The sequence below is a fragment of the Podarcis gaigeae genome (assembly GCF_964106915.1).
Source record: "Podarcis gaigeae genome assembly, chromosome: 1".
Classification (NCBI taxonomy): domain Eukaryota; kingdom Metazoa; phylum Chordata; class Lepidosauria; order Squamata; family Lacertidae; genus Podarcis; species Podarcis gaigeae.
Genome location: NC_139678.1, coordinates 954,426 through 975,384, shown reverse-complemented (window position 1 = coordinate 975,384; position 20,959 = coordinate 954,426). Strand labels below are relative to the sequence as shown.

General features: G+C 46.9%; 1 protein-coding gene across 1 annotated transcript in view; it reads right to left on the bottom strand.

Moving 5' to 3' along the window:
• Nucleotides 1-332: 332 nt before the first annotated feature.
• The window catches only part of LOC310844051 (uncharacterized protein), a 252,959-nt gene continuing 232,332 nt past the window's right edge, over nt 333-20,959 (bottom strand). Inside the window, exon 2 of the mRNA XM_083737659.1 lies at nt 333-476. Coding sequence (XP_083593785.1) covers nt 448-476 — 29 coding nt within the window. The 3' untranslated portion in view covers nt 333-447. The remainder of the gene's footprint in view (nt 477-20,959) is intronic.

The window sequence follows — 20,959 nt, the reverse complement described above, 5'->3', positions numbered from 1 at the left end:
TGGTACCAAACACACACACACACACACACACAAGCCCAGGCTGCAGAGGCTCAGCTGTGGGTTGGAAACCCACGAAAGAAGAGGCCATCCAGACCGATGGATGACGGTGCAGCCCACACCACCGTGGCGCAGCAGGGAGATGAGCCAAAGGCTGGCCTTGGGCTGGATTCACCTGCAAGCAGAGAAAAGATAAGAGCATCTTAGAATCATGGGATGGCAGAGGGGGGAGGGACCTCAAGGGTCACCCAGTCTGTTGTTGTTGTGTTGTTTAGTCATTTAGTCATGTCCGACTCTTTGTGACCCCCTGGACCAGAGCACGCCAGGCCCTCCTGTCTTCCACTGCCTCCCGCAGTTTGGTCAAACTCATGCTGGTAGCTTCAAAAACACTGTCCAACCATCTCATTCTCTGTCGTCCCCTTCTCCTTGCGCCCTCCATCTTTCCCAACATCAGAGTCTTTTCCAGGGAGTCGTCTCTTCTCATGAGGTGGCCAAAGTCTTGGAGCCTCAGCTTCACGATCTGTCCTTCCAGTGAGCACTCAGGGCTGATTTCCTTCAGAATGGAGAGGTTGGATCTTCTTGCAGTCCATGGGACTCTCAAGAGTCTCCTCCAGCACCAGAATTCAAAAGCATCAATTCTTTGGCGATCAGCCTTCTTTATGGTCCAGCTCTCACTTCCATACATCACTACTGGGAAAACCATGGCTTTAACTATACGGACCTTTGTCGGCAAGGTGAGGTCTTTGCAGTCTAACCCCCTGCAATTACAGCAAAAAATCCCTGACAGACGACCATCCAAGCCCTGTTGAAAAACTTCCCATTAAAAATACTTTTGAAAATGTATCAGTTATTACTGGAATGGCAGACCAAAGATGAAGAGGTTAAATCTGTGATGATACACTTGGCTAAAGATTTTGGATATAATATTCAATTAGAATCATGGGAAAGGTTATGGAAGGAAGGTATTGATTTCAGTGCATGCAGTACACTTAAAGAAAATGTTATGAAAATGATGTATAGATGGTATTTAGCACCAGCTAAACTTGCCGAAATGTATAAGACAAGAACCAGTGAGTGCTGGGAATGTAAAGACAATGAAGGTGTGGACTTGTAAAGAGGTAAAGGCTTTCTGGGAGGTGATATATAATGAGTTAAAGAAAATATTTAAAAATACTTTTGTTAAAAAACCAGAAGCCTTTTTACTGGGTATAGTGGGTGAAGAGATACCAAGGGAAGATAAAAGACTGTTTATGTATACAACAACTGCAGCAAGAATTCTTTTAGCCCCAAAATGGAAACAACAAGAAGTACCAACGAAAGAAGAGGGGCAGAGGAAGACGGTGGACTTTGCGGAACTGGCAAAGCTGACGGGGAAAATCCGAAACCAGCAAGATCAAGTATTCCAAAAGGACTGGAGTAAATTTGTAAGATATGTGAAAGATTCTTGTAAGCAATTAACATCACTAGCAGGGTTGTCTGAAGACTTGTAAGGAGAAGTTTTCTACCTTTCTACATTTATTTAAATGTTGAGTTCTTTTGTAATGAGTGTCATTAGAACAAAATGCAATGATATAAAGGTTAATTTTGAAAGCCATGAGGCAGGAGGGAAGGAAGCTGATAGGCTCTAAAGAGGCAGGGACGTCAAGTGGAGTGTGAGGATATGAACGAGTATTATAAAATGGGAAATAAATGTGTGTGTGTGTGTGTGTGTGTGTGTGTGTGTGTGTGTGGATTCTATCATTCTTTGGAAGTCTCTCTCTCTCTCTCTCTCTCTATATATATATGAGAGAGACTTCCAATGAATGATAGAATGATAGAATCCCAAGACTCGTCTAGTTCAACTCTCTGAAATGGCAGGTGTCAGGACTGCCGTGAACCCCTGACAGCAGGAATTGCAACTCAAGTATCCCTGAGAAACGGCCATCCAACCTCTGTTGCTTACAACCTCAAATGAATGACAGAATGGTAGATTTGGACGGGACCCCTTGGGGTCATCTAGCAATGCAAGAATCTCAACTCGAGCAGGACAGGTGGCCATCCAGCCTCGGGAGTCTGTTCCACTTTCAAACAACCCTTCCTGTCTGAAATGTTGACTTCTTGCCGTTCTAATGCATTGGTTTCAGTCCTCCCCTATGGAGCTGCAGGAAGCAAGCTGACCCTGTCTTCTGGGTGGCATTGATGCCCATGAGCCAGGAGGGCTGCTGTTATGTGCTGAGTTGAATAGGATCCAGAATGCAGCAGTCTGATTGGTCCTAGAAAAATAGGATCCAGAATGCAGCAGTCTGATTGGTCCACAGGAGCCACCCAATCCAGCTCCAGGTGGAAATGAATCTGCAACCTGATTGGCCTACAGGAGAATCCCGGAATTAGCCAATCACGTGGGGCCCATTGTGTAAATACTGTATATAAAGCAGACATTCTGGGGGAACTTCCATTCCTCCTCCCCACTATGAGCTGAATAAAGAGCAGGAAATCACTCACGACTCCGAGAATGTTTTAGCTGTGCTTTTCCCTCCACCCTCAGAGGCAGCACTGCTTCTATATCAGTTGCTGGAAACTGCAGGAGGGCAGAGGACTGCCCTGGTGCTCCGATCCTGCTTGCTGGTCTCCTATTGGAGCAGCTGTTTGGCCCCTGTGAGAAGAGGAGGCTGGACCAGGTGGGCCCTTGAGCAGATGCTCTCCTTGGCTTCTTGTTGGCATTTCAAAGCATTCCTGCTTCCCCCAGAGCTTTTGACAGCCCAACGGTGGTGTTCCTGACAAACCCAACATCATTGATTCACTTTTAAGCTGTATTTAGAATGTTTATAAGCTGCTTCTTTTAAAGTGATGTTTTTAATTGTATTGTTTTAATTATGTGTTTTCTGTCATGGACTCCCTTGGCAGGATGGGTTGCATATAAACTGAACGTGATGATGGCGATATATTCCTGGGGTTGCTTGCGGCTTTGCTTGTTTAGGAATTAGTAGCCACAGTCCAAAAGGCAGGTTCCAAATGCCTTAGGAGGGAAAACTCAATTTTACTGTTAGAAATCTGCTTTGGGTTATTATTTTGCTGTTCTTTCCCTGCAAATTTCTCCTGACAGACCCATTAATTTCTGAGATGCGCACTTCACTTTTCCCTAGATTGCATTTTATCTCTTAAGTGCGGGATTCCAGAAGTCTGGGTGCCACTAAACCCCATTCATATTTACCAGAAATAATGATTCGCTATTACAGTCAGCCATGAAAGGAGGTGAGCTGTTTTCTGAAGGTCAGAGAGAGCAATCTCTCTTCTCAGCATCAAATATATGGCGGTCCCTAATCAGCAGAGTCTGTGAGGAGCCTGGGAGCAGAGATGCTGGCATCCTCGCTTGCAGAATGGCGGCGTGAAAAGGCGGTGGGAAATCGGATCGCAGAGGTCATTTCTCTCTCACACAGCCGTAATTAATCAAGAGAGAGGATAATATTTGTGAATGGAATTGGCTCCACCATATAGCCTGGGTTGCCTCTCCCTTGTGTGGGTGTTCCCCCATTGTTAAATTTACAGGGCTCGGAGGAACATAAAATATTTCAATGAGAATGCCGGTAACGATGCCTTACTCTTGTCCTTTTCTGTTTTGTTCTCCTTCCAGCTCCTTCCTCATCTTCCTTTCTTCTTCTTCGTCATCTTCTTTTTCCTTCTTCCTCTTCCCCCCCCTCCTCCTCCTCCTCCTCCTCTTCTTCTTCTTCTTCTTCTTCCTCCTCCTCCTCCTCCTCCTCCTCCTCCACCACCACCTCTACCTCTACCTTTACCTCCTCTTCCTCTATCCTTCCGCATTCCTCCTCTTTCTCCCCTCTTCCTCTTCCTCTCTTTTCCTCCCCTACCTCTCTTTGACTCCACCTTCTTCCTCTTCCAAAACATCAGTCCTAACTTCTTCTTAGCAGATTCTCACTTGGTGACCAGGCAGCGCTGGGTCTTCTTGGCCACAACACCCACCTTCCAGAAAGCCCTCCCTCGGGTGATTTCTTTGGCGGAGACAGCACTGACCTTTCCATGCCCCTTAAAAAACGGCATGTTTGCCCCAGCTTTTCTGAATTCTGACTCTTCATTTTTATTTTGTATACTGCTCCATTTTATTCGTGACATATAGTTTCATTTTCTCTTTATCATTTTCAATCTCGTTTTCAAGAATTTTTATGGAATGTTGTTGCATTTTTATTGTTTGCTCTGTAAACTGCTGGCAGATTTGTATTTATTTTATTGTCCGGGTGCTTCCAAGACCCTCCGAGGACTCCCCCCTTCCCTTTCTCCTCTGACTCCTTCCCCTTTCAAAGGTGACTCTGCTGCTCACAGCCAAACTCAGAGCTCCATCCACATTGCAAACCCTCACGATTCCTGGGCATTTGGGGGGTGCTCTGCTGCTGAACCCCCTGCTCTTAGCCAGTCCAGGGGGTATTATCAGAGGGAAATGGGGCCGTATTTTCTGGCAAAGCTGGACTGCTGAGAGGCTGTATATTTAGCAGTCTCCCTCTGTGGTTTTCTGGGACAGTTGCTCAAAGCCAAGCGGGTGAATTATTTAATGCATGCACTTTACCAAATAAAAACAGAACCGGAATGTTTTGAGGAAGAGGTGAACCTCAGTGATTTCTGTTGGTGTTGACAATGTCTCCATTAGATGCTCCTTGGAGCCACTGACATAAGAATCACAGAATCGTGGAGTTGGAAGGGATTCTAAAAGTCATCTCACCCAACTCCCTGCAATGCAGGAATCTCAACTAAATAAACACACAAGATGTAAGCGGCTGAACTTTTGAATAACTAAGGTATACTATTCATTGTATCAAATTGTAGATTTCAACGAAAGTCTCATAAAGTTCAACGAAAAAAGCAGAAGACCCAATGGATCAGTTCATTCTCTAGTCAGTTGATACATAAGGTCCATACATGTATAAGTGTCTATTCCACCTGTCTGTTCATAGAGTCCAATAATCCACATGAAGAGTTGTTACAATTCCACAGAATCCTTTCACAGAGTCTAAAACAAGGATTTCCGGAATATTAGCCTTGTTTCGCCATCCTCGGCTTCATCAGTAGAACAGGCTCATATGTAATATTACAGGATAGTGGACCTTATAGCATAGTACAGGGGTACCTCAGGTTACATATGCTTCCGGTTACATACGCTTCAGGTTACAGACTCCGCTAACCTAGAAATATTACCTCGGGTTAAGAACTTTGCTTCAGGATGAGAACGGAAATTGTGCTCCGGCAGCGCGGCAGCAGCTGGAGGCCCCATTAGCTAAAGTGGTGCTTCAGGTTAAGAACAGTTTCAAGTTAAGAACAGACCTCCGGAACAAATTAAGTACGTAACCAGAGGTACCACTGTACTGATATTCCAGAAATCCTTGTCTTAGACTCTGTGAAACGATTCTGTGGAACTGTAACAACCCTTCATGTAGATTATTGGAACAGACAGGTGGAATAGACACCTATACATGTATGGACCTTATGCATGAACAGGATATAGAATGAACTGATCCACTGGTTCTTCTTCTTTTTCTGTTGAACTTTATGAGACTTTCGTTGAAATCTGCAATTTGATACAATGAATAGTATACTGTATTTATTCAAAAGTACAGCCAGTTACGTCTTGTGTGTTGATTGAGTATGTTTCACGTAACCAGAGGTTTGTTGTTGTTGTTTTGGAATCCCAACTAAAGCATCCCTGACAGATGGCCATCCAACATCTGCTTGGAAACCTCCAAGGAAGGAGAATCCACAACTTCCCGAGGGAATCCATTCCACTGCTGAACAGCTCTTACTGCCAGAAAATTCTTCCTGAGTCGGAATCTCCTTTCTTGCCTCCTCCTTCCAGATTCTTCAGAGGTTGCTTTCTCTAAGCCAGATGGTGCATCTTCAGAGTGAAAGGAGAGATGTGAATAGCAGCATATGAGGGAAATGGCAGTGTGGGGAGGAGGGGATCTGGAGTTTACTCATAGACAGCTCTAGCTTCCAATCAAAGGCTAGAATCTCTCCCCGCCCCTCCCTCCTCTCCAATCATTGTGCTGGGGAGGGGAGACAATTCTACACCACTTCTCCCCCCCCCCCATGCCTATTTAACATGCTCTTTGTCTAGTTCTCTGAACATTACAATGAGTTTGTTGGTAGTGTTTTCTGATTCAGATTGTCTCTTCTTTATCCTAACCCCACCTTTTCTACCTGTTTCCTCCCCTCCCCACCCCCAGTTCTTACCCTATATGGTTACCAGATATCCCCATTTCCCGGGGACAGTCCCCGGATTTACAAATCTGTCCCTGGACAAAATCCATCCCTGGATTTCATTTAATGTCCCCGGATTTATATTTTAAGTGTTGTAGATTTATTAGTAGGGAATGAATGTTGTGTGATTGGTTCAATGGCACAAGACACATCACATGGGGATTCCGGCGAGGCAAAATGGTGGGTGCCACAGCAGCGAACAGCTCCTGAAGCCAGCCAGAGCCAACTGCGCTACCAGGCTGGCTCCGGGCTGCTGAGACTGCCGCTGCCGGGGGAGGGGGAACCGGGGACACCCAACGCATCAACTGGGGGAACTGTTGACCCCCCATGACCCAAATCAAGCTGGGAGCGAGAGTGCCTGGCCATCTGGGCGACTGCCCAGTAGTGCTCCAGGGCCAGTAAAAACCCCGGAGCCAACGCAGGGAGGAGGAGGAAAGGGGAAGGAGAAGGAAGAGAGAGAGAAAGAGGAAGGAGAAAAAAGAGGGGAGCCCCAACCTTGCTGTGCTGCTGCTGCTGCTGCCTCTGAGAAGGAGAGGTAGGAGAGCACTGGGAGGGCAAGGACACGTGGCCAAGCCCAGGCCTGACCCGGGCCTATTCCATGGCAGATAGAATCATAGAATCATAGAATCATAGAATCATAGAATCATAGAGTTGGAAGAGACCACAAGGGCCATCGAGTCCAACCCCCTGCCAAGCAGGAAACACCATCAGAGCACTCCTGACATATGGTTGTCAAGCCTCTGCTTAAAGACCTCCAAAGAAGGAGACTCCACCACACTCCTTGGCAGCAAATTCCACTGTCAAACAGCTCTTACTGTCAGGAAGTTCTTCCTAATGTTTAGGTGGAATCTTCTTTCTTGTAGTTTGGAACCATTGCTCCGTGTCCGCTTCTCTGGAGCAGCAGAAAACAACCTTTCTCCCTCCTCTATGTGACATCCTTTTATATATTTGAACATGGCTATCATATCCCCCCTTAACCTCCTCTTCTCCAGGCTAAACATGCCCAGCTCCCTTAGCCGTTCCTCATAAGGCATCGTTTCCAAGAGATCAGGCCAGGGACCAGAGGAAGGCCGTGTGACAGAGGAGACCCATAAGAGAAGATATCACTTCTTAATTTTTAAAAAAATGATTTTTTTTTTTAAAATAACTTTTTTCTGTTGTTGTTTTTTTAAAGTGTCCCCGGATTCTTTGAAAAAAATCTGGTAACCTTATCTTACCCTCCCTTCCCAATCCATCCCGGTTTCCACTGTTGCGTCATTTTCAATGGAAGCTGCTTTTGTCCCCATAAGGTGGGGGTCACGGACGTTGTTGCAAATGCGCACACAATAGCCCCCAGCATTGTGTCTGCTGTGAGCATTGCAAAATCCCCCATTCCTGCAGCCCAGCCAGATGCGCACAGAAGGCTCTCAATCCCTGGGTGTCTTTTCTCAGCCTCTGCAAGGCAAACCCCACCTGAAAGGCTGTGGATGCCTTTGGCCCAGCGCCCGTCTCCGTCTTAATCTCCCTGCATCTCAGAATGCTGGATGCCTGTCAAATCCCCTCTCCTCTGATTCCCGGTGTATTTCTCTTAATGCAGGTTCCCCCCAGGAGCCTCTGCCTCCCGTTCCTGCCCCTCCCCCATCTTGACTATCAAAAGGCCTCTTTTGTGGAGGCAAAGCATGAGCGGCAATTGGAACATATTATGAGCAGTTGCCTTCCATTTCTCGAGCCTCATTTATCAGGTTCCCTGCAAACAATGCTGTCAATTCACGGAAATTTCCTGTAGGCAGGGAGCCATTTGCAGCAGTTACGTGGCAATTATGCACAGTGGCACTTCGGGGAAAAGAGACTTCGTGGACACATGGAGGAGAGCTCCAGAAAGCTGTTTGCAGCATCAGGCTGACAAACCAAAAGGCCCCATCAGGACTGGGGCGTAGCTTTCGCCTGTGATGTAATCCAGCACTGCATACGTCTCATGGCTTGACTGTTTGCCTATATCATCCATATAGTTAAGGGATTGAACCTACTGTCCTTGGATGGCTTTAAATTAAGATTAGATGAGTTCATGCAGGAGATGCAGCAATGATTCTGAAGACCAGTTTCTGGACACTACAGGAGGGGAGAGAGCTGCTCTTGTGCTCAAATCCTGCTTGCTGGTTTCCCACAGGGAACTTTTCAGGCAGAATGGTGGACCAGACAGGCCTTGGGCCTGATCCAGTGAGCTCCTCTTATGCCATTATAGAGGTCTCCTTCCACTTGCAGCCTTTGTTGAAGGCTGCTGCTTCCTAGTGTCATAGGAATTTTGAGGTCTTAGATATATGTTAAATGTTCATAAGTGTACCAACCAAGCACGTACATAGATCAGCACAAGAAAACCAACCTGAAACCATTTTTGATTCCCAAACTGACCAAATGTTTTCTCCGCAAGGTCAAAGGAAAATGGAAAACTCTCCCCAATGTCTTTTCCTTCACAAATCCTGTCTTAAGGGTACATTTAAGATACGAATAGGGTGTGAGCCTGTAACCTGGCCCAGGAACTAAGTATTTATCATTACAAAAGACTGGCCAGGCTCCCCAGGCAATCCAATCAAGTGACCATTAAACAGGTAACCTGGCAGACAGGAGGTAAACAAAGCACTCAGATTTCTGCTGTAGACCACCCTTTCTGTGATATAGGTATGATGTATCTGGGGGGTGGTCTTGAGCTACGCCCCTTCTGTGATGTATGTATGATGTTTATGATGGTGGTCTTATATATAAAGGCTTGCACACTTCTGTTCGGGGTTCCTCCTCCCTCCTGCGTGTGGTGAGGGGGGCACCCTGTTGCAACAGTTCAATAAAGATCAGGCTTACTAGCTGCTTTGCTTCTCAGTATTCTCTGGTTGGCCTCTGTTATTTTCTCCTACCAATAGGGAACCTACTTAAGGACTCTATATGGGCTCTGGGGTACCCCATAAGGGAAAGGGCAGATTTTTGTTTACAACACTGACAGCTGTCCATGGTGCTGCCTCCATCATGGACACTTTTGTCATGATTCCTGCAGGGGGTTGGGAAAGATGACCATTGACTTCTCTTCCAACTTGACAATTCTGTGTTTCTATGATCCACCAGCCTCCCTGTCCCTCGTGCTCTTTGTTGGGAGCAGAACAAGACTGACATTCCTCAGCTCACGAGAAGGTCAAGTGCTCGATCTACTTGCCTGAGTTATATTGATGTGTGTTGATAAATGCTGCATGTTTTGCAAACCTTTAGTCTGTGCCTGACCTTCAGGAGTGATGGATATACTCTTGGGGTAAAAAAACACACCAAACACCTCGCTTGGCATGGTAGTGGTTGCAGCACAGCCAACTGAACAGGACAGTCGCCGTTCTGTTCTGTTCACTGGACCTTTTTGAGAATGCAAATACTTAAGTGCTGGTGGGGAGCGAGCGCAGCTGAAGCATTCCTGGAATCACGGGGGCAGAATCCAACACAATGAGTGAATGCAACACACACACACAAGTACACACCTCAACAATATGTGCTAGTACTACCAGTGGGCTACCAGGCCCAAATCAAGGTGTTCATGATAGGATATAAAGCCCTAAATAGCTTAGCACCCAGTTACCTAAAAGAACACCTTCCCCAATATCAAGCACCATAAGGTGCTAAGAAGAGCCCAGCAGGATCAGGCCAGATCTAGTTCTGCATCCTGTTCTCACAGTGGCCAAACAGATGCCCCAGAGGGACAGAAGGATCCGTATGGAGCCCACTTCATATTTCCCTCCTTCTCCTGAGGCACTAGCATCTTCTGGTCTCCAACTCCGTTGCAAAGAAATTTCTAGATTCTATTTTTTTCTTATCTATTGTGTGCAACAATGGGAATGCTTCCTGTTATGTACTAAGCTTGGATCCTAGAACAATAGGCAGGTAGGATCCTAGGATCCTAGAAGACAGCAACCTGATTGGTCTGCAGGAGCTGCCCAATCAGGCTCCAGGAGGAAGTGAATCAGCAACCAGATTGGCCTGCAGGAGCCGCCCAATCAGGCTCCAGGAGGGAAGTTGAATCAGCCAATCACGCGGCATTATATAATATATATAAAGCCAGAGGTTTTTTGGGAAATCACTCACTCACTTTTTACCCTGAGCTGAAATAAAGAGCATGAAATCAACACTCAACTCTGAATATATTTTACTTTCATAGACTGTCTGGAAAGCGTTCCTGAATAAACTCTGGGAGTTTGGTGTAAGGCTCCATAGTGAAACCCTAAAGGAAGTTTTTTCCCCACAACCCCCCGCGTGGCTTTGCTGAGGACCTTCTCCTCCAGTCCTTGATTTCTTCTCTGGCAAGACATCTTGCCAGCAGTGCCTTTTCTGAAGCAGCCCTGTGCCTCCGTTAACGTTCTGGAAAACAGCTCCATAGGAAGTGCAAATATTATCAGTGTTTGTGCACGGATATTGCAGATAGCATCTGAAAGAGACGTGTGTGCATGTGTGTGTGTGAGAGAGAGAGAGAGATTAATGAATTCATCTGAAAGATTCTTTGAGACCGCCTACAGCGACCAACAGCTTATTAGACCCAAAGCAAACCTATTTTTCATCCACGTTGCATCCTTAGAAACACAAGCAGATATCTGAGGCCATTATTTTCTGAACTGGAGATGCTAATGATCTGTGCAAAGGCTTCTTTGGAGAAAAAAAGAGGACCGACGCCAAACATTAAACAAACTACAGATATTTGGGTGTTAATATTCTGTCGCCTAGATGGGATTTTGATAATCTAGTCAACTTCCCCTCTTTGCCTTCGTTATCACTTCATGAGCCAGTGGCTTAGAAAGATTGCATCTTCCACTGAACTTCAAACTTCACATGCAGGGCTCTTCAAGTGAATGTCACCAGAAAGGCCTCAGAAGTTTAAGGAGACGGGCAGCAGAGCAGAGGCAGCCGGCAATCGCATAAGGTGGTTCCATGTGAGCAACTGCTGGATCTTGAGCTAAAGATCGAAGAGGAAGACTTTTATAGAGGGGACTTAACGAAATGGGCACACAAAGGCCTGAGTCGGAGATGCAGACTTTCCAGGCTGCTAAGAGGGAGGTTGGCAGCTGCAGGCAGAGATTCCACGGGAGAGTGAGGGTGGACCGTGGGGAGAAATTCAGGTTGAAATTTCCCCAGGGGGGGTGGCATGTACCACATCCCCCCATAGGCGCCGACTCCATGGGGCCTGAGGGGGCCCGAGCCCCCTCAAAATAATTTAAGAAAATTATTAGTTATATTATGCTTTGTAAAATCACAAAATTATGTTGGTACTTTTTATTTTCCTTGTTTGATGATAGTTACCTTTTAAAATACATTCAGTAATGAGTTAAAACGAAGCCACTCCCGATCTAGAGAGGGGGTGGGGTTGCGGGCTCTCGACCCATCAACAATCTCGCGGGGGCTGGCGTCACCCCCGCGAGAAGCGGGGATTCCCCCTAGCTCATTAATATTCACCGCCCACGGCGGCAGCCAATCGGCTGCCGCAAAGGGCGGGCCCTCACAGGTTCACTTAAGGTCGGGGCAGCCCGGGGCTCGCCCCTTTCGTTCCCCCAGCAGCAGCGGTTTGGAGGTCTTGGGCCCCCCCAATATTTTTTATAAGTCAGCGCCCCTGCATCCCCTATCAGTCAGACTTTATTCAGTAATGCATTTCTGGGCAGTGTCTGGAGAGTCTGATAGAGCTTTCAACACATGCTTACACAGACTGGAAAAGAGACTGAGACGAGATATGAGAGCCATCTTCAAATATCACAAGGGTTGTCACATGGAAGAGGGAGCAATTTTGTTTTCTGCTGCTGGGGAGGGGAGGACTCAATGGCTTCAAGTTGCAAGAAAGGAGATTCATAACAACAACAACAACAACAACAACAACAACAACAACAATTTATTTATACCCCACCCTCCCCGGCCAGAGCCGGGCTCAGGGCAGCTAACATCAGTAAAATTACAATAAAAACATAATGGGGGGGGCACAATTTAAAATACAGGTTAAAAATACAATTTAAAATGCAGCCTCATTTTAAAAGTAGCCCATAGATCAAAACCATAAGGGGAGGGCAGCATAAGGGTCAGACTGAGTCCAAAGCAAAGGCCAGGTGGAACAGCTCTGTCTTTCTGGCCATGCGGAAAGATGTCAAGTCCCGCAGGGCCCTGGTCTCTTGCAACAGAGTGTTCCACCAAGTTGGGGCCAGTACTGAAAAGGCCCTGACCCTAGTTGAAACCAGCCTAACCACCTTGTGACTTGGGACCTCCAAAGTGTTGTCATTTGTGGACCTTAAGGTCCTTTGCTACAGGAATGTGTGTGTGGAAATGGTTATAATTAAATGGAATCATTTGCTGCTGGAATGAGGAAGCAGCCATTACGAGTGTCAGGTGAAGAGACCACTTGGCCCTGAACATGGCCGGGAGACATTGGGTTCCAGTCATTGTTTCTCAACCTAACCTACCTAACCAGGTTGTTCTGAGGATGAAAGAGCAAAGGGGAGAACCATCTATGTCATCCTTCACTCCTTGAGAAAAAGGTGGGGTATCAACACCAAAATAAATAAATAAATTGTTGTTTGCAATTTAAAAATTGTAATTTATGCTATGCAAATTATGGTTTTAATGTCTTCCAGTTCAACTTCATGAAAGTGTCTAAATCCCCAAAACCTTCCATACTGCTGATAAGTTCTAAGCAATGCATGCTACTTGTTGAGTTGTTTTAAACTGTTTTTAAGATTGTGTTTTAATGCTGTAACCCACCCTGGGATTTTAGGGTTAAGGGCAAGTACTGTATTTTGTGCTCTATAAGACTCACTTTTTCCCTCCTAAAAAGTAAGGGGAAATGTGTTTGCGTCTTATGGAGCGAATGCAGGCTGCGCAGCTATCCCAGAAGCCAGAACAGCAAGAGGGATTGCTGCTTTCACTGCGCAGCTATCCCTCTTGCTGTTCCGGCTTCTGAAATTCAGAATAATTTTTTTCTTGTTTTCCTCCTCCAAAAACAGTCTTGTGGTCTGGTGTGTCTTATAGAGCGAAAAATACAGTAATTAATCACAGTAATAATAATCCTAGAAGCCTAGAGCTGGAAGAGAGCCCGAGGGTCATCTACTCCAATGCCCTAAAACACGGGGAAATATTTACACAGCCCCTACATCATATAACATGCATTATTTCACAATTAATAAATATTTAGATGTCACAAGCTTCAGCTGAGCTGCTAGTTTTGAAAAGTTGTGGAAGGAATCCCCAGGAATCAAGCAGTGAGATAGATGGATAAAAGCCTTTTAATTTCCCCCACATTCATTACAACATTAAAATTAAGGAGTAAGCAACATTCCCATTGTTTTCCCTCTTGAGTATGTTGGAAGAAACTTTGTTCTCTGTTGTTTTATCAACAAGATCACTGCTTCGAAACTGAAAACCCCAGACTGCGGGTCACCAAAGGCATCTTATCATTGCAATTTATCTTCCTGCAGCACAGAGATGATTGAAAGGTCCCCAGCAATTCCCGGATGCATTGCAGCAAACTTGATTGTTTGGTTCCTCTGTATCTGGAAGAGAGAGGCGGAAAAGTGTTGGGAAGGAGAGGAGGGAGGAAGCTGTTTGAATGATGCTTTTTTTCTGAGGAAAGTCAGGTTAAGACTGTTAACTAAAGATGCTTATCCACAATCTATGCCACCCTTCATCTGAGGATCGTTGCAGTGAGATCACTAAGTCCGACCTCACCGTCTGTGTGGGTGGGATCATCTGGATAGCCACAACGACCCGATTGGGTCCCTCGGTTGCTGGGGTAATTCTGGCCAATGGGGTTGAGAGAATTTGCAGCTGGGGGACCTATTTATGCCGCTGCACGTTGCATCTGTTAGAATTCCTGCTCCATGATTGCAGTCATGGGATTGTTGTCTATCACATGACGGTGTATGTTTTGACTCCACCGTGTGGGAAGTGACGGAGACAGGATCTTTGTGTTCCTGTGTTCTGTGAAGTGGGACTATTGTCCTTTGTTCTTTCTCTTTGCTGCCTGATGCTAGAGAGAGAGGGAGCCATGTTGCAGTGCTCCATGTGTGTTTAGATGTAAATAAAGTAGATTAGCCAAAATGCTGAGTTGCTGAGGTCTGTCACACAAACTGCGAACACTCTGCGGATCCCTAAGTGTGTCGGTGTCTGTTGGCATCGGTCGCTGTGATGTTCGGGCAAAAGAAAGCTTATGAAGCTCCTGAACAATCAACCAGGAGGGAGAGAGCATGCCAGTCGGGCATGTGTCTCTACCAGGGTCCTACTCGAGTGTAGGACAAGCTCCTGACAGCATCAAGCTTCCTCTTTTCGCCTCATGCATCAGATCACCCACCCACCCTCCCTATATTTAGGGTTCATTATGACCTTGTTATGCCATCGTGGGCTGTCTGTTTGGGGGACAGGGGCCCAGTTGGAATTTCCCCATTTGGCGGATTGGCTGGTGCCATTTGGGTTTCGCCAGCCGTGTAGCAAATCGTCACAACTTTGTAAGGTTTGGCTGTTAGGCATTGGTTCAATGTAGAGGGGAGGGGAGGTTGACACACCTGCCCCTCCCATGCGCAAAGGGTATTCCGTTAAAGGAATCCAGTGGCTCGCCTTGCTTTTGTCCGATCCCCTTCCAGGGCTTAGGGCCATGCCAGAGCACCTGGGAGCATGTTGGGGTGAGATCGTGTCTGTGGTAGGACCAACGCTCCCCCAGTATGTTTTCCCTTACTGACTTCTGCCAGTGTCCGGTTGTCAGTGCTGCCCTGCATGAGGTGTAGATGCAGCTAGTCAAACCAATGCCTAAGCAAACCACTCACATTCTGTAATCAATAAAGTTGTGGCCAAAATTATGCCAATAACCTTAAACTAATATTGGTGTCAAGTGTGTCTTTCTTTGGGAGGTCTTGGGGGGTCTTCACACACAATGAGCCAACTCCAAGCGAAGGTTTGCAGCCAACAGTAGAAAGCAGCCAGGAACAGAGAGGATTAGATGTTATTCAGGAGAGTTGGCAGCTGCAGACTTCGGCTCTTCCTGACCTTGACGGGCAGGCTGATAAGGCAGCACCTGAGAGCGGGCTAGAACACAGACAAAGCCTGCAAGAAGTACAAATAGGAGCAAATAGACTCAGAGATTGAGTGTTTGTGGGGGGGGGGAGGCTTGGTTAATTTCACTGTATGCAGGTTGTACATTGACAATAAAGGTATTATTAGTCTCAGAAAAGGAAGAGGCTGGAACTGATCCAATAAGTCCGAGGAGTCGAAGAATGGGAGGGCTGCTAGACAGGAAGCAAAACAAGAGACGCAAGGGGCGTTAGTTCCATATATTCTGTAGACACCGGAAGGAGTCTTCAGAAGGGTCATCTTGAGTAATGATGTTGGAGGCTTTGTCAGAGCCGTCCGGAGCTCTCTGTTTGTTTTTGCAATGAATCCTCCTTTTAAATTACCTCCACTTACTGTGTTATCAAGCTGGGAACTTGGACTCCTGACACCCGGTGAGCAACCTGGCAGCCAAATTCTGCACCAGCTGAAGTTTCCAAACCCTCTTCAGAGGCAGCCCACATAGAACTTGTTGCCGTAATCTTGGTGACAACCCTATTATAACTTTGCTTCTGGGAGGTGGGGTAGGAGCCCTTGTTGGAAAATGCCCAGGGGGTGCCTGCAAGCCCTCGGAGCATCCTCTGGTATGCACAGCTCTGGAAAAGGCATCTCCCTTCTCTTCCAGTGCGCTTCTAGAGACCTATACCAGATGGTATATGCACACTACACTTCTGGTAAAACACAGCAAGAAGTGTGAGACATCGTAGAGCTAATCTACTATTTATTTACACACTATGTACAGACAAAGGCATAATGGCGTCCATTCTCTCCAACTCCGAGAGAACAAACATGCACAAGTAAAATACATACTTGCAGTGCAAGTAAAAGTAAAGTACATACAACGGAAGTAAAGTACATACAACGGAAGAGATAAGACTGTCTTCAGTTTCCCACACTCTTCTCAGACAGACATTTGATTTGCACCAATCACAAATGCAGCATCTGAGGGGCGAAATTGCTAACAGCCCTGACCTCCAAAGTTAAATGCTGCAAACCAAGACAGGGTTCTCACCCAGACGTCCCACTGGCCCAGTAAGCATTGGAGGTGTCTGGGGAAAATAATAATGTACAGGTTACTCCACCTGGAGTCCTGTGTCCAGTTCTGGGCACCACAGTTTAAGAAGACTATTGGCAAGATGGGAGGTGGGCAGAGGAGGGCAACCAGCATGACCAAGGAGCTGGAAAGCAAGCCTGATGAGCGGGCGGCAGGGTCTGCAAGGCTTGCGGGCCGGATTAACAAGGCCGGTGGGCCTCGTCCAGCCCCCAGGCCTGAGTTTGCTGACCCCTGAGCTAGACTGGCTCCCTCCTTGCTGTCTGTGCACCAGCAGAGAGGGGGAGACTGTTTTATGCCAACACGCCTTTGGGAACCAATAGGTTTTGAAAGGAAAGGGCTTTTAAGAACGCTGTTTTTATCCTCGGTACATTAACAGATTTGTTTTTCATGTTGTTTAAAGTCTATTTTAGTTTAATTCCCTTTTTGTAGTTGTCTTTTAGCCTTCCGTTTTTTATGTGTTGCTTTCATTTGTGTCAGTCCTGGTTCAGGAGAAAGGCAGGATATAAATAAATGAATGCATTATTTTCCCCCTCTTATTATCTTTATCATTCTGTCCAGCACAGAACACACTCACAGAAGAAACGATGCCACCATTGCTGGGGTTGTGGACTTGATGACCCCTTAGGGGCCCCATCCAGCTCTACAATTGCATGATGCTCAGTTGCTCAAAGTGCCACTGAAATGTTGCCAGTCGTCATTTTCCAGCGGCCGTTGTGGCAGGCGAGGGGGAGGAGGGGGATGTGCTTCTCAGTGGAGCCATAATGTTCCTGTCATTGATCTCTCGTGCTGACACGCATGCAAAGCCCCACACTTAGAGCCCAGCCGAATGCTGGCAGTGGCCTCCTAATGGCCCTAGGAGGATCCTATCCATCACTGGGTCCTATCCAGACACCCCCATCTGCACCAACCTGCCTGTTCTTTATTGGGCCACATGTTTGGAAAGATACTGGGGGGGGGCGGAGGAGGGCGAGGGAGGAGCTGCGTTAAAGGGTGTCAGAGAACAAGGGGGACATAAGCGATAGGCATTGCTTAAGCCCCATCAATTTATAATATTAGCTCTCCCCGCATGCCAATTAATCTTCCCCTTCCTGCAAGCCTGCCAGCGCCTTTGCGCCACAGATGCAGAGGGCCTGTCACTTTGCAAATCAGCGGGACTTTGTTTGTGGAGAGACAAATTGTCCAGAGGGCGTCACCTCGGAGCACGGCTGAGCAGCGGCAAAGAGAAAGAATACAAATTACATGGCACCCAAGCTGAGACTCAAATTATCACCCAGGGCGTCAGCAAGAGAACAACGCCAGCAGAAAAATCAAAGAGCCCAGGGACACAGGGGGAGAGGAAGGATGGGATCAAAGGAGGAGAACCGAGGCTAGGCTGCTCCAGAAAGGAAGAAGAGAAGAAGAGCTTGCAGGATCAGGCCAATGACTGACCCAGTCCAGCATCCTGTTTCCCCCAGAGGCCAACCAGATACCTCACTAGGAAGCCCACAAGAACATTCTCCCCGTCTGTGGATTCCAGCAACTCCCACCATGGAGGACCAACATCTGCTCTTGAAGTAGCCACCCAGATGTCTGTGGGGAAGCTGCAAGCAGGATTCAAACCCTCTCCCCTCCTCTGGTTTCCATAAGAAGAGCCTCCTGAATCAGGCCCATCTCATCCTGCATCCAGTCCAGTGCCAGATTTACGTATAAGCCATCAAGCTATAGCTTAGGCTTCCACTTTCTTGGGACCCCAAAAATGTAAAGGGGAAAAAAACCCTGTATGTGCATTTCCAAAATATAAGATAAAAAACAAATAAAATAAAACCTACCTACAGCAACAGTGTTTTGTGTTGTGTTGGCTCCTATGATGCCAGTCATGGGCCCCGCCTGCTAGCCTGCTCCCTCAAATATCACTGGTTTGCTCCTTTCTATATAGAGGGTGCCTACATTCTGCCTGGACTGGTTGCATGGAAACATGCGCAAATGGCTTGAGATACCTATGAGGTCCATAAATTACCATATAGCATATATTCAACACAAAAAACAGTGGCAATTTGTTGTTGACAAACGACAGCTGGACAGATAAAGGGCCCCATTACCTTCAGTAGCTGAGAGCCTCATAAAACCTAAACCCGGCTCTGATCCAGTTCTCACATCGACTGTCCTGATGTCCCAGTGGGAAACCCATAAGTAGGACCTGAGCACAAGAGCAACATTGTCCCCTCCTGGGGCTTCCGGCAAATGGGATTCACATTGTGGGGACAGAGCATAGCTATTGTGGCGAGGAGCCATGAACAACCCTCTCCTCCAGAAATTTGTCCAATCCTCCTTTCAAGCCATTCAAGTCAGTGGCCATCACTGCCTCTAGTGGGAGAGAGTTCCATATTTTCCAACTGTTTATGGCATGAAGAATTACTTTGCCCATGCCCCTGAGATTCGGTTAGCCTTCAGTGGGCAGCAAAACTGCAGTGAGCCCCGCCCAATCGTCCAACATGAACACACAGAGAAGGAAATTTGGTGGCAACTATCCTTTTGGGAATGTGACCCATTAGGGCTTTGGAGGGTCCATGTCTCTGTGAAGAGCGAAGACTGCCACCTGCCACCATCTCACCCCCTGTCATATATATATATATATTGTCTGAAACGTCGGTCTCTGTGTGCAAACTCTGATTGACGTTTCTCTTTGGCAGAGCAGTATGTGGGTTATTGCCCGATTACTCATGAAACTTCATCCAGGGAAAGTGTCATAAAACAAGGCTGTGAGTGACTCAAAATGGGGAGTTTATTTCGAAAGAGCTGTGCCAGGTGTTTTCCTCCTGGAGGGCAAAGTCACAGCCCCCGCCAGGAGAGATATCCTTTCCTTGGATAGGAGAAGATCTGGAATGGATCCTGAATAAAAGTGGGGAAACTGGCGCTGGCACAGAAGAATTCTCAGGGGCAGACAATGCCCTTCACCTGCCTTTCAAAAGCTCAGGGCTAAGTTACCGCAATATACTCTCCACTGAACTCCTCTTGAAGACTGTCTGGAAAAAACCTTCTGGTTCTGATTCCAGACCTGCCCACCTCATGATACAAAAGGCATGGCGAGGAGAAGAGGTCCTCAGCGCTCCATCATCGGTGAAGCTATTGGAGGCAAGAAGGCTTGCTTCTTATTTATTTTTATTTCCCCTGGTGTGAGGGGAGCTTATTGAGGAATATGAAGGTGGGTGGAAGTTTGGCAAGGTACCACTGAGGGCATTCAAAGAAGAATTGTGGCAAAAAGTCTCAGAGGTATTTCAGCATCTCGTGGCCTTTCCTTGCCCACTTTATGTAGGATAACCAGCCTCGTATAACCAAAATGCTTAAGACTGATTGATGCATGAAAGGATTGGTGCATGAAGGGGTTAATGCCATAGAGTAAATGGTCCTGCCAGGCTTAAATATGTCACTCTCCCTCACCTCGGAGGAAGGTAAAGTTTCTGTTCCTTCAGTCTATCATGTGAATTCCAGCGTGTCAAAAGGTCTAAGCTAGTTGTTCAAACTCAGATTTCATGGCCTTTTCTACAAAGCCCTCTTTGTGTTCCTATATAAATAATTTAGACCCTTTCGCCACTTTGGAACCTTTTTTTTGCCGCCTGTGTTTTCTGGATGCTGTAGGGAAAAACACATGAATTGGATCTTTGAAGAGTTTGTAAGTGAACCATTTTTAACCTACTCCATGTGGTCTTTTCCCATGCTAGGGGAAGTGGGAAACTTTGCAAGAAGCTTAGAAAGGCATATTCTAAAAGTCTAACAGCCTACTCAACACCTTACTCTGCTGCATGTTTTGTTGCAGATATTATAATTTATTAAATATATATATTGTCCTTCACCCACAGATCACAACATAAAATTGCTATATACAAATGACAGAATACATAATAAAAATAGGAACAAAAGAAACCAAGAACTGCCTCTCCCACAACACATTTAAAAGGGCATCAGATGTAAATCAGCCCAAGGCCTGGCTGTGATCTTAAATCTCTACTGTGGTTCTCTCCTCGTGGAAACATAGAACTGCAGAGTTTGAAGGCAAGGCCCTCAGTCAGGGATGCTGCAGCTCAGGCATGTCCAGAGTCCGACCCGGGGGCCAAATCTGGCCCGCTGGTCGGTTTAATCCTGCCCCACCAGCAGTTTCTTTCCTGGGTGTGGGCATGGACGTCGGTTTCACTGGGTGATTATTTGCTGGGGCTGGCTAAGTTGCCCACCGGTCGGCTCTTCCTGCTGCTCATCGTGTAGTTCGAGGACCCTTCCAGTCATCGTCTCGCGCATGCACCCTCCTCTCTCTCTCTCTGTTGGTTGCCTGCTTGCGCTGGCACCCTGTGTGTGGCTCATGTCCCGTCCACCCGCCAGCTCTTGTATGCACCCACTCTGTATCCCATCCGTCTGCCGGCTCTCACACGCAGCCGGCATTCAGTCTTCTCTCCCGCCCACCATTTGGCTTGTGCCATGCTCCAGTCATCTGTCACTCCTGCCCGCTGTTCGCCTCCCCCCCTGTGCTGCCTGCGATCTGAGCCAAAAGGTATATGAAAAGTAAAGGTAAAGGGACCCCTGACCACTAGGTCCAGTTGTGGCTGACTCTGGGGTTGTGGCGCTCATCTCGCT